The sequence below is a fragment of the Antechinus flavipes genome, chromosome 4, assembly GCF_016432865.1.
Source record: "Antechinus flavipes isolate AdamAnt ecotype Samford, QLD, Australia chromosome 4, AdamAnt_v2, whole genome shotgun sequence".
In the NCBI taxonomy this organism is placed as follows: Eukaryota; Metazoa; Chordata; class Mammalia; order Dasyuromorphia; family Dasyuridae; genus Antechinus; species Antechinus flavipes.
Genome location: NC_067401.1, coordinates 478,128,715 through 478,143,378, shown reverse-complemented (window position 1 = coordinate 478,143,378; position 14,664 = coordinate 478,128,715). Strand labels below are relative to the sequence as shown.

Here is a 14,664-nt window from a genome sequence, read left to right as displayed (position 1 = left end):
TGAGTTGGTGAATCAGCTCCAGCTTTCTACTCATTAGTTGACTCTACTAAAAGTCAAGAGAATAGATGCAGGGACCTGAGATGCTCTTAGATCTCAGGCTCCAGTTCAAATATTTCAAGATTCCCTTATGATTTGCTTATGTACACACAAAAAGGGGAGTGAGTGGAAGAAGGAAAAAAAGTAAGAGAAGGCAGAGATTATTGAAGAATATTCCTCAGAGCCCTGATGACAAGTACAAAAGGTCTTTATTTCACAGAAATAAGTCATTTCAAAGGAAGGGGCATTATGATTTGGGACCAAATTGAATCTCTTCTGATCAAAGCTCAGCACTGCAGAGACCAAAGTCCTGGAAGGGTCCCAGACCAGTTCTAGATACTCCAAGCTCCAGATTGACCCCTAAACCCAGTGCTCACCTGAGCCCCGGCCCGGGCCCCCAACTGAGCCCTGACGAAGGAGATGGGTGAGAGGGCGTGAATGGCTTACAGGGAGGGTGACTCGTGATTACAGAAGAAGCACAAAAACTATGCTATAGGTGAGAAGGGAGAAGTAGCGATCTCTTGTAAGAAGAGCCGGGGGAGCCTCCAGAGATGGTGAAGTCTGCCCCGGAGGAAGGTGGGCAGGTCACATGGGTGTGCTGCGGACTCCTGGGATGTCTTCCATCACGTTCTCATTCTCATAGGCATTTTTGTGTTCACTGGACCTGAAAGGACAAAGACCAGGAAGCTATTTACATCCCTTCTTTCCCGGGACTGCCTCCGGTCATTGGACCACCCTGGACTGGCAGGCTGACTCATCAAATGGCAGAGCTGAAAGTGGACCTTGGAAAACGTTCTGCCCCAGCCAAATCCCTCATTTGACAGTAGGAGAAACTGAGGCCCATAGAGGGAAAAGAATTTGCTCAAGATCATATAGTGTCAATGGAAGAAGTCAGTTGGTCTCAGATCTATTGACAATCACGCCAGGTACATCCCTCCTCTCATCTCTACCTCCCTCTGCCCAGTCTCCTTCCAGGTCAGTCAGATATTAAACAAAGTTATTTTCCTGCTTTTTCTTTTTTATTTATTAATACAATTGGGTGGTACTATGGGTAGGAGTATAGATAAGAGTATATTTGAAAATAGAAAACAAATTATAAGTAAACAAATAATTAAGAAATAGCTTTATATAATAAAATAAATTATAATTTCATATAATAAAATAAATTACAAAAATATTTATAAATAAATAATAAAGAACCAAAATAAATAAATAATAAAAAACAAAATAGATAAGTAATAAAAACTCAAATCATAACAAATCATAAAACAAAAAGATTACAAGCAAAAGCAGCATGATATTGTCACATTCGTTGCCTTTCTGAAGCTAAAGTCCAGTCTGTTGGCTTGAGCATGTGCCCTGGGAATGTCCTCTCACTAAGCCTCTCACCCCCACACATACAAGACTCCCTCTCCGGCACTGAGCTTCCATCTCCTCCCTGAAGTTCCACCCCTTTACTAAAATGCATTCTCCCCTATACTAAATGCCTCTCCCCTTACTTAGCCTCCATCCCTTCCACTGAGCCTCCATTCTTCTCAACACGTTCCTCCCTGATTCAATTGGATGGGATAGGAGATAAAAGCCTAGAACTGGGAAATCTAAATTCTAATCTGAGAACCTAATTAGCCATTCCCTACTTCCGAGACCACAAAGTGGCCCCTGTTCTTGGGCATTCTGGGGGGGCTTTTCTGTAAAAAGGAAACTGGGTCTTCTGGGATATGTGCGTCTTTATAAAAAGTATTTGCTCCCTCCCTTGTCCAGGAAATGTCTGTTCACTGATGTTTTCTTCAAAGGCCCTGAAGGGTCCATGTCACAAGCTGGATCAGTGTCAAGGTTGGGCCAGAACCGGGATCGCAGCTGTGGTCAACGACAAGGTAACGTCTGGCTCAGAGTGGGAGCCTCAGGCGGGCTTACCTGAAGTTCAAAGCCATCGGGGAATACTTTCCATCCACTCCTGCCAAATGTTCGTCTGATTTGCCTCCAACCGACATGACCATGGTCACGGGCTCCCTGTTAGAAGAATGCCCCCCAGCAAAGATCAGCAGACATCAGTCTATCTCACACACACACTCCCCACAGCGGGGCCCGGGGGTCAAGAAGAAGGTCCTACTCCAGGGGCTAGTCACCTTCTCAGCTTCTCTCCTGAGCATCTTCTCACCAAGCTGCTTGTGATGGGCCTGCGAATACTCCCAGCTTTCAGGATCTAGGATTGTATCTGGGGGTCCCACTGTGGGAGGCTCCTTGCAGAGCAGGTGCTGAACCCACCCTGGAGTCGAAGTGAGGATTGGATGGGGAAGAAGGGAATTCCAAAGAATATTGAAAGTGAGAATGGCTGTGTGTGTGTGAGTGTGAGAGTGTGTAAACATGTGCGTGAGTGTGTGAGTATGTGTATGAGTATGAGTGTGTGTGAGTATGTGTGAGTGTGTGTAGATGAGTGAGTGTGAGAGTGTGTGTAAATATGTGTGAATATGTGTGTGGGGGGGTGTGTGAGTATGTGTATGTCTGTATATATACCTATGTGTGTCTCCATATCTATATGTGTATTGTGTGTGGTGTATATCTATGTCTCTGTGTGTATCTGTGTATGTTTACGTGTGTGTCTGTATGTGTAGCAAAATTATACTCATTGTGAGTTTTCAGGGTAACAGAAAGATTACAGGCTTGAAGGAACCTTAGAGCCCGTTTGGTCCAACCTTCCCAATTTGTAGAGGGGGAAACTCAGGCCAGGTGGCTCATGCAAGATAGTAAGGAGCAGAGAGAGGATTTGAACCCGGGTCTTTGGATTCCAAATCCAGTGCTCTGCCCAAGCAGCTTCCCATTCTCAGTAACAGCACCAAGGAAGACTGGGGCTCAGCCGGCCAAGATCTCAGAGGACTGTGGGAAAAGCTTTGCACTGTCTAAGACTTTGGAGGATGGAATGAGGCTCCAAACAGTGTGTGTGTGAAGAAGAGCAAGAAGGAAGCTCTGGCTAGATTGCAGAGTGCGGAGAGGCGGCAGGAAGGACTTTGAAAGTTACGTGCGGGAGTGTGTATTTTATGCTAGGGAGCCGCTGAAGTCTGATGAGCAGGGAAGTGACATGGTCAGATCTGCATTTGTGTGGTCCTGGGCAAGTCACTTAACCCCAATTGTTTCAGGAAAGAAAGAAAGAAAGAAAGAAAGAAAGGAAGGAAGGAAGGAAGGAAGGAAGGAAGGAAGGAAGGAAGGAAGGAAGGAAGGAAGGAAGGAAGGAAGGAAGAAATCATTGTTATGTGCATGATGGATGGCGGTGGATGAAAGATCCTTAAGGCAGTGAGATCAAGTAAGAGTCTATTGCAAAAATCCAGGACAGGGAGATGAAGTCGTGAAACAAGGTAGTTAATGTTTGAATGGAGAGAGAGAACCAAATTTCAGAAACGTTATGGATGTCGACACAGGCAAGATCTGCATCTGATGGAATGGGTGAGCTGAGAGAGTCTGAGGTGGGTTTCCTGAGATCCTGCCTAATACCCCTATAACTCAATTCTGTTCCCAGCCCAAAGTCCTCACTGGGACCACGAGGGATGAGGTCTTTGGGGAGAACTTACTCAAAACTAAACCATTCCCAGAATTCTAAACATGGAAGGAAATGTTTCCTTCTGAGGAAAAGATGAGAAAATAAGTAGGAGGGAAATGGAGAAGGAGGAAGAGGAAGAAGAGGAAGAGGAAGAAGAAGAAGAAGAGGAGGAGAAGGAGGAGGAGGAGGAGAATAAAGAGGTATCTGGAGTGAAAGGAGACGGAATAGAAGGAAGTAGGAAGAAAGTCAAGAAGGAAGAGAGAAAGGACAAAGAAACATGTGAGGAGGCGGAAGAAGGAAAGAGAAAAGCAGAAAGTAATGAGGAGGAGCAGAAGAAAGGGAGGGTGTTAAAGAAAGTGGGAGCGGGCAGGGAGGGTAGAGTCTTTCTTTCCTTCAGATTCCCAAGCAGTAATTGGGCCATCAAACCCTTCCTGCTGCGCCACTTGGGGCCCAACCTAACTCAGACCTCACTGTCCCACCTGCTCTCCTCTTTGGCTGAATATATTAGACTAGCAGCACCGTAGGAAAGGCCGAGGGCCTCAGAGGCCCATCCCATGGAGAGGGAGGCAGCAACAATGATAATAATGGCCCTCTCCAATCACAATAACACTGCACACAACAATTTCCCAAGCACATTTCATCTGTGCTTTCCTGAAATTCTGACACACCCTTGGGAGGCCACCAAGACAGTTTTATTTCCATTTTACACCTCAGGAAACTGAGGCTCAGAGGGGGAAGTGCAAATCAATCCCACACCTGGATAAGAACCTGGGCCCCACGACACCCAACAACAGGGAGACACTAGAGTTTACTGAGCTCCTGCCGACTCCACCAGACCCCACTGCCCCCTGAGACCGAAGAGAAGTACCCAGGGTGTCACTTACGGATTCTCCTGGCACCAGAAGTGATTAACTGCAAAAGCTATGGCCACGAGGGCCAGGAACACGGCCACGGCGATCAAGCCCTGCATCCATGGCTCCAAATTCCCCACACCTGGGGAAGAGAGAGAGAGAGACACATAGAACTCTATGCCCTTAAACAAAGAAAGCGCTGAACCTAAGAAAAAGGTGAAAGGCAGATCTTACACTTGGGTTCAAACCATAATTTTCACAAATTAGTGCATGATGGAAGAAGCAAAGTTAGAGAGCAGTTCAGCTGAAAAAGATCTGAGGGTCTTGATGGACTGCAAGCTCAAGATGAGCTAACAGTATGATGCAGCTGCCAGTCAATAATTAACATTGCCAAGAGCTGCGTTAAGTACATACAAAGCTTCTCAAGGAGTTGGACGAATGAGGGAGACGATGTACAAACAACGACGGACAAATTCCTTCTATCCCGAATAACTTGGAAGTAAACAAAAGTAAAACGCTGGAATTAAGAGCAATTAGGAAAGAGTTTCTGTAGAAGGAGGACGTTCGCTGAGACCCAAAGGAAGGCAGTGAAGCTAGAGGGTCAGAGAATGTCAGTCGACAGTCAGTGAAAATATCAAAGTCAGGAAATGGGGCGTTTTATTTGAAGAATGGCAAGGGTGCCCGTGTCACTAGATCACCGAGTGGAGGGGGAAATGAAAGGTGTAAGAAGGCTGGGGTGGGGGGCAGGTTCTGCGGGGCCCTGAATGCCAGAGGATTTTATGCTTTTTGATCCTATACGAGAGTTTATTGAGGAGGAAGGGAACATGGGCAGGCCTGTGCCGCAGGAAGATCTATTTGACTGCTCTGTAGTACAGTAGATAAAGCACTAGCCCTGGAGGCAGGAAGACCTGAGTTCAAATTTGACATCAGGCACTAGACACTAGCTGGTGACCTTGGGCACATCACCAAACCCCAAATGCTTCATTAAAAAAATTATATTAACCAAAAAAGGCTAATGAACTCTTAGGCTGTCTTAAGAAAGGTGTAATATCCAAAACGTAGGAGGCGAAAGTCCCTTGGTTCTCTCTCCTGGTCAGATCACTTTGGAAGCCCTGTTGTGAGGTCATATTTTAGGATATTTTCATATCCTAGAGAACATAAAGAGGAAAATGAGATCATGCTCATGTGAAATTAACTGAAGCAAATATTGGGATCTTTTGTGAAGGAGAAAGAAGAACAAAAGAAAGTTATCTCCAAGTATCCAAGGGCGGGCACCTGGGAGAGGGATCAACTTTGTTCTGCCTGGGCCCAGGGAGCAGAACCAGGAACAAGTAGAAGTTCCTGAGGGTGAGCTGAAGCTGAAGAGCAGGAAGAACGTTCCAATGATTAGAGCTCTTCTAAAGTGGAATGGGCTGGTTTCTTGGGGGACCCATTTGGAACCTGGAGAAAGCTGAAATTCAGGGGGGTTGGGTCTCAGAATCATGAGATAGAGAAATGGAGACATCAACGCCCAGACCAAGAGAGTCTTCCTCGTTTTTAATGGATTCATTACCAAGGAAGGGACTCAGGGAGAGTATGAGGGCTCAACGGAGGGAGCATAGCTCAGGAAGAAGTTGAGAAATCAGTGAGAAGAAGGAAGGTTTAGTGAGAGGGAAGAGGAGTCCATTGTTGTGATGGGAATTCGGTGAAGGGAATAGAGGCCCGATGACCTGGGAGAGTTCCGTGAGTGCAATGGGATATCAGTCAGGAGAAGGGGGCTCAGTGAAGGGGAATGGGGGCTCAGGGAAGGAATGTGGGGACTCACTGAGAGAAATGGGGATCAGTGAGGAGGATGGAGGCTTCAGTGACGGAGATGGGGAATCATTTTAAGTAGTGAGGACTTAAGGAAGGGATTCAGGTTTCGGGGAAGATAAGCGCTCCGTGAGGGCGATGAGCACTCAGGGTCAGTGAGTGGGATTCTTTTTGCGGGGTAAGGGGGTGAATAAGTGCCTGGGAAGCTCAGTATCTCGCGCTCTCTTCAAGTGGCCTGAGCCATGGTTTCCCTCCCCCCCCCCAACTGGAAATGGAGCCTCTTGAGTCAATAAGCTTTTCGGCTGGAAGCTGGGCCTGGCCCTGCCCCTTAAGTAAGAAGCAAGTTGGGTCCAAACCCTCTTGTGCTGGCACACACTGTCTGGAAAATCCTGTTCCAGAGGAAGGAGTTTCTCCATAGAGAGGCTGATGGATCCATGCCCTGGAAAAGTCTGAGGCCAGAAGGAGAGGACATAGGCCTCCAGACCTTTGGGGTGACCCCAGTATATATGTGGAGGGGCTTCTGAGGATTTCTGTCACGTTCCATCCCTACCAAGGTCTCCCACAAATCCACCCATCCCCACTATCCACTATCAAGTCCAGTCAGGTGAAATAGCATTTATTAATCACCTCCTGTATGCCAGGTATTGAACCAAGCACTAGGGATACAAAGAAGTCTCTGTTCTCAGGGAGCTCCTGGTCTAAGGGAGGAGACAACAAATATCTATGTATAAACAAGACAAAGTAGACTGAGAGTAATCAAGAGAAGGAAGGCACGAGAAGCCAGAAAAATTGGAAAAGCCTCTCTCTAAAAAGCAAGGTTTTAGTGGGAATCCGAAGGAGCCAAGAGAAGGAAATAAGGATGAGAATTCCAGGCATGGAGCCCAGCCAGCGGAGAGGCCTGAAGTCTGGCTATGGAATGGCTTGTGAGAGGAACAGCCGGGAGGCCGATGGTACTGGATCAGAGAGGATGCGGAGGGAAGGAGGGGCATGAACACAGCCAGGCTATGAAAGACTTTAAACCCTCCCTCCCCCCAAAAAAATACTTCAGAAAAAAAGCTTTTTCACCTGCCCTTGGCCAATATTCTATTTTTTCATGTCCACTATTTATCAGCCAAGTTCTGCCTCCACATGCCTTGTTATGTCTCCCCTCCAGTCCCAAACTCATCTTTCGGGCCGAGAAGAACACCAGAGTGGGAAGGTGCAACAAGAAAAAGAGAAAAGGAGATCTCAGAGGTCAGCTCACCTAGTCTTGCCTTCAGATACTCCGTGAGCTCCCTCAGTCTCCCCTACAGCCTCCTCCCTTACTCCCCCCACTTCCCCAAACCCTCCAACATGGCTCCCACATACGGCTCCACCCATGAAGCAGGACTAAGAGCCCTGGGTCGTTACAATCCCGTCGGCCTTAGTTTTCAGTTGAGAAAAGTGTAGCCCACCAGGCAGTGGCTGAGCTCTCCAATACTTGGGTAACCAGTTACTTTTTATGTAGCGAGGGAGGAGAAAGACACCCACCTCCCCATCAGAAGCCTTTCCTGCTGGGCCATTTTCCACATCATGTCTCGGGGCTTAAGGGAAAACTAGTGGCGGGAGGCAGGTCTGGCCCCGGGCCGACGGGACAATGAGTACAGTGTATTTCTGGGACAACCATCCTCACAGAACATCCCCAAGGCCACAGTCACCGTGTTATCGGAGGCATTTGGGCCAGAGCAACATTTGTTTCAACTCCTTTGTTTTCCTGCCGGGTGCAATGGGGCTCGGAAGCGGCCCAAGAGCCTGGTAGCACTTGGATTTTAATGTCCTTTTTCTCCTGGACTGATGGGAAGCCTCCTGGCTTTCCCCGCCACCAGAAATCTTTCCTGCTCCTCCTCTGTCCAAGAAGTAGATAAGAAGAAAAGGCTGGGATTGTCAACTCCCCAAATGATGCGTGTTGTCACATTCTAGTAAAAAGAAGGAACTTTGGCCTCCGCGCCTGGCCCTGCCTCTGACTCTCAGGAGAGCCACTTTCCGTTTCCCCTCTAAAACCAGGGTGGATAACCCTCGCTGCCCTCCCACAAAGTGTCTTGACAATCAAATGACTTGACAGTATAAACGTGAGAAAAGAAACAGAAGGAACACTTTGGATGAGACCAAAAGACTGAGTTGTGAGCTAGCCTCTGACATCCACTTGTCTGTGTGACTCAAATCTGTCTCTAAAATAAGGAGGGGGACAAAACTCCCCCAGAAGTTCCTGAAAGCTCAGAAATTTACTAGGCCATGTTCTACAGGCCTCCTAGCAATTATTTTCCATATTCTGAGGTCACAGAATCATAAAGGCAGAGCTAAGAAGGACCCTACAGGCCAAGTGATCCATTTTACAGATGAAAGAACTGAGGCTGCAGAAAGTTCCAAGTGCTACCTAAGGGATAAAAGATAGAGATAGGATTTTAACTCAAGTCCCCTGACTCCAGAGAGAAGCACAGTGGAGAGAGCGCCAGTCACCCATTCTTGCTCTTCATCTGGTACCTTCTGAGGCAAATTGGATTCAGATGCTTAATGAACACTGTTAAGCCCATTTCATAGGTGGGAACACTGAGTCATCAAAAACTGAGGCTAGCTGCCAGAATGCCAGTTAGAACTATCCAAAAGAACTACCCACCTCCACTGGACTTCTTTAAGCGAGGGTCAAATGGCCCTTTGGGGGCTACATAGAAGGGGCGTGGCTGTTCAGATATGGGTGGAACAGGAGCCTCTGAGACCCCATCCAGCTCTGAGGACGTGATTATGTGACCCAGGGACCCCCTTCCCCAGCCTGGAGGGGGACACCTCTCCTTCCACTACTGACTTGGAAATGAATGGCGGAGGGATGGGGGGGGGGGAAGGAAGGAAGTCCAGACTCCTAAAGGGAATCCTTAGAACCCTGTGGGAACGTGCCATGTTCATCCCTTTTTTCTCTCCCACGGTTTTTCCCCTGTTCTTTCCCTCCCCACATGATTCACACAGCGATGGGTATTGCCAATAAATAAACCCCAGGTGAAAGCCTCCGGGATGGGAGTGGACGTGGAGGAGAGAAGGGGGCAGGGAGGGGGCCTTGGACCCGAGAAGGGGCGCTGGCAGGGAACCTGGAGCAGAGGGACGCGGGGAACCTGGAGCGGAGGGACGCGGAGCCGGGCGGGCTCTTAGAACAGGGAGCGGCTAGATGGGGATGGGAGAAATGAGAGGACAGAGAATTTCCAGCAGCTACTAAGTGTCTTCTCCGGGCACAGCAGCCTGCAAGATCCCGTCAGCCCTGGAGGAGAGCACCAAATCACCTCATCCAACCCCATCACACTCTGTGGGGAAACCGAGGCCCAGGAAGAGAGAGGGAGAGCCCGGATTCTCGGAGCCAGCCGGCGGCCAGACCAGCACTTCCCGGGCGCCCGGACTCCTCGGCTCGCGCAAGAGCGGCTCTGTTCCAGGGCCCGACTGTTCACCTGGGGATCCTGTCCATCCATCAGACCCGGGCAGCCGCCCACGCTGTGGGGACCGACCCTGCGGGACGCCCTCTAACCCCCCCTCCTCCCATCCCCCCCGCGAGGCTACCTTTCTGACAGGTGACGGGTTCCACGGCCATTAGCAGGCCCAGCAAGAGCAGCTCGGGGGTCTCCATGCCCGGAGTCTGGCAGACGGGGTTCCTGGCTCTCCCTCCCCTCTCTCCTCGAATCCTCTGAGACAGAAACTCCTGTGGGCCGGGCTCGCAGGTGGAGGCCCCGAGGGCCCGCCCTCCCCGGCCCTGACAATGAGACGTGGGTCAGCAGCTCCTCCCACCCCTCCCCTCCTGACTCTAGGCCCGCCTCTTCCCAAGCACCCCTGGCGCCGGGCCCGTGTCCCCAAGGACCGGCCTGGGAGCCTCTGCCCCTTGTGCAGACCTGTGGGAGAAGGCAGGCAAGCTCCTCCCGAGACCTGGGAGAGAGAAGGCCGCGCCCGGGGCCTTGGGAGAGTGACCACCTGTGGCCCCCTATCTCTCCCTCCCCGGGCGCCCCACGGCCTCCCGGGCTCCTGGAAGCCTTGGAGCAGCCCCACCCTCCCCCCCCCAGCTCCCTGGGGAGGCCAGAGTTGGGCTGGCTGAGATCACAGATTGCAAAACGAGAGGACTCTCCAGAAGAACTGGTTGTGTGTAATGAGTGACAGAGTGCCAGGAGTTGGTACCGTGCCCATCCCAGCCCTAAAACCAGGGTGGAGGGTTATGAAAATAGGGAGAGCGCAGGGGAATCCTCCCGTGGGAAGGACAACGAACAGCTCTGAGAGCCCCATGGGAGAGCCCACCGAGCATCAGGAGGGAGTCCCGAGGGGAAGGCAACGCTTTTACAGAGGGACGTCAAACACCATGATAAGCACTCTACAAATATTGTCTTATTTGATCCTACAACAACCCTGGGAGGCAGGTGCTATTAATATCCCCATTTTACAGTTAAGGAAATCGAGGTAGAGTGTCTCATCTAAGGTCACATGGTTTTAATTCAAGTCTTCCTGACTCCACACACTGGGGAGGGGGATAGAGTTCATAACATTGCAGCATTAATCGAAGGGCATGGGAGTGTTAGTAAATGGCTGTAAAAGTGCTAGTAAATCAACTATTTCCTCAGGGCTCTGATCTTAAACTACCCTCAGTTTCCTCCTGAGTTTGAAGCAAAAAGCTTTCACTTCTGTCCCCTGGGGCCTCCCATTCAGACTATAGGTGTTTTCTGAACATCTGTAAACACTGTCTGTGGCCATCTTCAAGGGATTCCAAATAGTAGCAGTAGCTCATATTTCTGTAGATATTCCAGCTGACAAAGTCCCCTCCTCACAACCAAGCAAAGGGGATGAAGAAAGGCATTATTATTCCCATTTCACAGATGTGGAAACTGAGATTCATAGTAATAAAGTGACCTCAGGTCCTAGAACCATAAAACTTTGGGTGTTGGAGGGAACTCAGATGTCAACTAGTCCAACTCAAACCTGAATAAGAAGCCTCCCAAACAGTCCCCTAGCCCCAGCCTGAAGACATCCAGTGCAGGGGAACAGCCATTCCCTTCAGAACAGAACATCCCTCATTCTGAGGAAGCTTCTGCTATTCAGCCTCTTTCCAACTCGTACCTGGCTCTCCTGGTTCTGATTTCTGGGGGAACTCAAGCAGAAAGTGGCTAATCCCTCTTCTAGTTCCTCAGACACTTGAACTCAGTGAACCTTCTTTTCTCCAGGCGAAACTTGCCCAGTTCCTTCCACTCTGTCATGACCCCATCCTTGTTTTTTTTCCTCTGAATGCTTTCCAGCTCATCAGTCCACGCATGAAGACGGTGCTCCTGGTGTGATCTGACGGGGCAGAGTACTGCGCTATTAGCAGCCCTGGCTCTGAACACTGACCCCAGTCCCAGTGTTCCCCATCATGCGGTTTCTCAACAGCCATCTGTAGGACAATGTTCATGCTTTGCCTTCTCCTCACTTCGACTGTCTCCTTGCACCTCCCCAAACTCTCCCCCTTCCTCCAGAGCCCTTGTCCTGTTCCTCCAGGAGATCTACCCTGCTCCCTTCCTCCTCCATCATGATCCCACACCAACCATTTGACTATATCCTGGAAATATAGACTGAACCTCCAGCCCCTGGGTGTTAGCCCTCCTAAACCAGATTGGAAACTCCCAAAGGGCAAGGTCCGGGACTCCTCCTCGTGTCCCAGGGGGTCTCTGAGAGCCCTCTGATTGTCTCCCTGCCCTGCCCTCAAAGAGCCCCCCTTGGGGAGCCTTGGTCTGATGGGAGAGAAAAAAAGAAGGGAGATCCTTCCGTGGTATCAATCTTTTCCTAAAAGTCTCTAAACTTTCTAAAAGTTGTAAAGAACTCATGAGAACAGCCAAGTTGTTGATGACTTCAGTTACTTTTCCAAAGAACTGGGGCAGGGGCAAGAAACTCTCCCTCCCCAACTCTCGGATTCTGAATCCAAGGGGCCCGGCTCCTCCCTGTTAAAAAGACTCTCCCCTCCCCAAACCCCAACTTGGGAAAGGAAAGGGAGGGATGAAGAAGCTGGACTAGTTCCTCAAACACAGACACCCCCTTCTTAAGCCAGTCCTGGCAGAAAAGGCTGATTTCTCAGAAGTACCAGCTCAACACTGAGAAGGAATGCTGCCCACACCCAACACCCAGGGGGTGGCTGATCCTCCGGGATCCCCAGAGGGAGGGCCTAGCCCGGGTGTTCAGACATGGGTGAGGGAGGGGATCAGAGGGGATCAACTGAGTCAGTGGAGGCCCAGGGCACAAAGTGCTGATGATTCAAACAAGTCTGGACCAACAAGGGCCAGGCTGGGAAGGGGGGATTTGGGAAACTGGTAAAATTGAGAGCTGATAGTGACCAGAAACTAGGACCCAGGGAAAGGAAATGATGTGCCCAAGACCACACTAGCAAAGGACCAAACCGAACTTAAATTTTTCTATGGGACCACAGTGTCTCCCTCAAGAGGATTCTCTTTTGATATCTTAAGTCCTGCCCCTTCCCTCCCCCAACTCCCCAGAGAGCCAGAGGCCACGGCTGCCCCTCAGGCTGGGTCCCAGTGCCTCCCTCTCCTCCTCCTGCAGTGGCCCCCGGAGAGTGCTTGGTCCCATCGCAGTTATCCCGGTCACTCTTCTCCACATAGGCTGAACCAATTCCTTGGCCATCACTGTGATGTTTTCCACCTCCCGGTTTCTGACCTCTTAAAGAGACATCTGTTAGACCCATGGTCCCCCTCAGGCAGACACTCCCATCCAATCACTCCCCCCCAGCATCCAAGGAAGGATGAAGGGAGAACAGGAAGTGTCAGAAGGGGAGCTTGTGCGGCAATCCCTGAGCCACAGAAAGAGAGACTCTCGAGGCAAAAGCCCAAAGGAACATCAGAAAGAACAGTCCCACTCAAGGCCCTCCTATCCTATCCCCAGGGCTAGGAGCCCTTAAAGAGTGGGGGAGAAGGAGAACAATCCCTACAATAATATAATGTATACACTACAACAAATATAAAATGTATATAACAATCGGTACAAAGCAATACTGTAAAGACACAACTGGGAAAGACTTAAGAATGCTGATGGACATAATGACCAACCACAACTCCAAAGGATTCACAATGAAGCCAACTGCCCACCTCCAGAGAACGATGGGCTCAAGATAGATGGAAGCATCATTTCTTTTTTTTTTTTTTTTTGGACATGGCCAACGCAAGGTTGGTCTTGCTTGACTATACATATTTGTAACAACTTTGTTTTTTGGGGTTTTTTTCCAAATGAATGAATGAGGGGAATGTGGGTGGGAGAGGATTCAGAACTGAAATAAAATAGAATTAAAAAACAAACCAGCTGGGAAAAAAAGAGTGAGGGAGAAGCCATAGTGGTTCCCTGGGATCTTCCCCACACACATAGATACATACACCTGCTTAGCTGGGAGTCCTATCCAAGGAAATGAAGCCTACCACCTCCAGTAACATTCAACCTCTGGTCATCCAGAGGATGGTGGGAGTGTGTCATCCGGGAGGCAAGACATGAGAAGCCAGGACATGGGACTGAATGGCAGGTCATAGCTGCCTCCGATCCAGAGAAAATTGCAAACAGGGCAAGGACCTCCCTCCCTCTCTACTTCTGCCCAGAATACAGCTGTGGCTACAAGAGCATGACTAAGGTCAAGAAAAACCAGATTTCCTCTTGTTCCCTGGGCTTCTTTTCAGCTCCCTTCGCTTTCGTGGACTGTAGGAGTCCTTGATCTTGTGATTCTAGGACTAGAAAGCTGCTTTGGTTTCTTGCCAGGATTGAAGAGACGGACACGACATTGTTGTAGCTTTTCAGTCGTGTGAGACTTGGTGATTTCATCTGAGATTTTCTTGGTAAGGACACTGGAATGGTTTGCCATTCCCTTCTCCAGGCAAACAAGGTGAAGTGACTTTCCCAGATAACGTAGCTGCAAAATGGAGAGAGAGCAGGTGGAAGATAATCTCCAAAGGAAAAATGCTAATAAAAGTGCCTTCAGAAAATGCAATTTCAAGTCAGCATTGAAGGAAGTCAATGAAAGAGGGAAAGCATTCAAGCATGGGGAACAGCAAGTGCCGGGGAACCAGACAGAAGTTTGAGGAACAGGTAGGTTGCTGTAGCTGGATGTAACTGGATATCCAGGAGACTTCTTAATTCGGTATGTCCAATACCTTGCTCCCTACCTTCTTTATATCTGTGGAGGGCAACACCTCCTTCCCTCATCTGATACTGCTCCCACCCTGGTGCAGGACCTCCTCACCTCACACCTAGACAGTCTAGACTATAGAGGGGTCTTCAACCTCAAGTCGCTCCCCACTCCAATCCACCCTCCATTCAATTACCAAAGGGATTTTCTAAACCACAGGTCCAATAATGTCACCATTACCACCACCACCACTGCTCAGTATATCCCAGCGGTTCCCCTATTGCCTCCAGGAACAAATACAAAATGTTGTTCGCCTTCACAGAAAACCCCCT

The 14,664-nt window shown here is 49.4% G+C and overlaps 1 protein-coding gene across 3 annotated transcripts; it reads right to left on the bottom strand.

The window, feature by feature from the left end:
• Positions 1-226: 226 nt before the first annotated feature.
• PDZK1IP1 (PDZK1 interacting protein 1) lies at positions 227-13,704 on the bottom strand. 3 transcript variants are annotated; one of them, XM_051999771.1, is made up of 4 exons: positions 13,635-13,704; positions 4,453-4,561; positions 1,951-2,046; positions 227-700 (listed from the first exon to the last, which is right to left on the bottom strand). In XM_051999771.1, exons 1-4 carry the CDS (start codon positions 13,687-13,689, stop codon positions 622-624), a joined length of 339 nt encoding a protein of 112 aa, XP_051855731.1. In that variant the 5' UTR covers positions 13,690-13,704; the 3' UTR covers positions 227-621. The 3 variants fall into 3 exon arrangements, with proteins under 3 accessions (XP_051855731.1, XP_051855733.1, XP_051855732.1); XM_051999773.1 differs by lacking the exon at positions 13,635-13,704 and adding an exon at positions 9,766-9,940; XM_051999772.1 differs by lacking the exon at positions 13,635-13,704 and adding an exon at positions 7,276-7,390.
• Between the last annotated feature and the right edge of the window lie 960 nt (positions 13,705-14,664).

Bases quoted from the DNA above. Each gene is read 5' to 3' on its own strand.
- PDZK1IP1 (XM_051999772.1), bottom strand. From the start codon at position 7,375: ATGAGTTTGGGACTGGAGGGGAGACATAACAAGGCATGTGGAGGCAGA. The intron at 4,562-7,275 runs GTGAAAAAGCTT...TCTCTTCCCCAG, and splicing joins AGAATATTGGCCAAGGGCAG to GTGTGGGGAATTTGGAGCCA. The intron at 701-1,950 runs GTAAGCCCGCCT...TTGTCCTTTCAG, and splicing joins CCGATGGCTTTGAACTTCAG to GTCCAGTGAACACAAAAATG.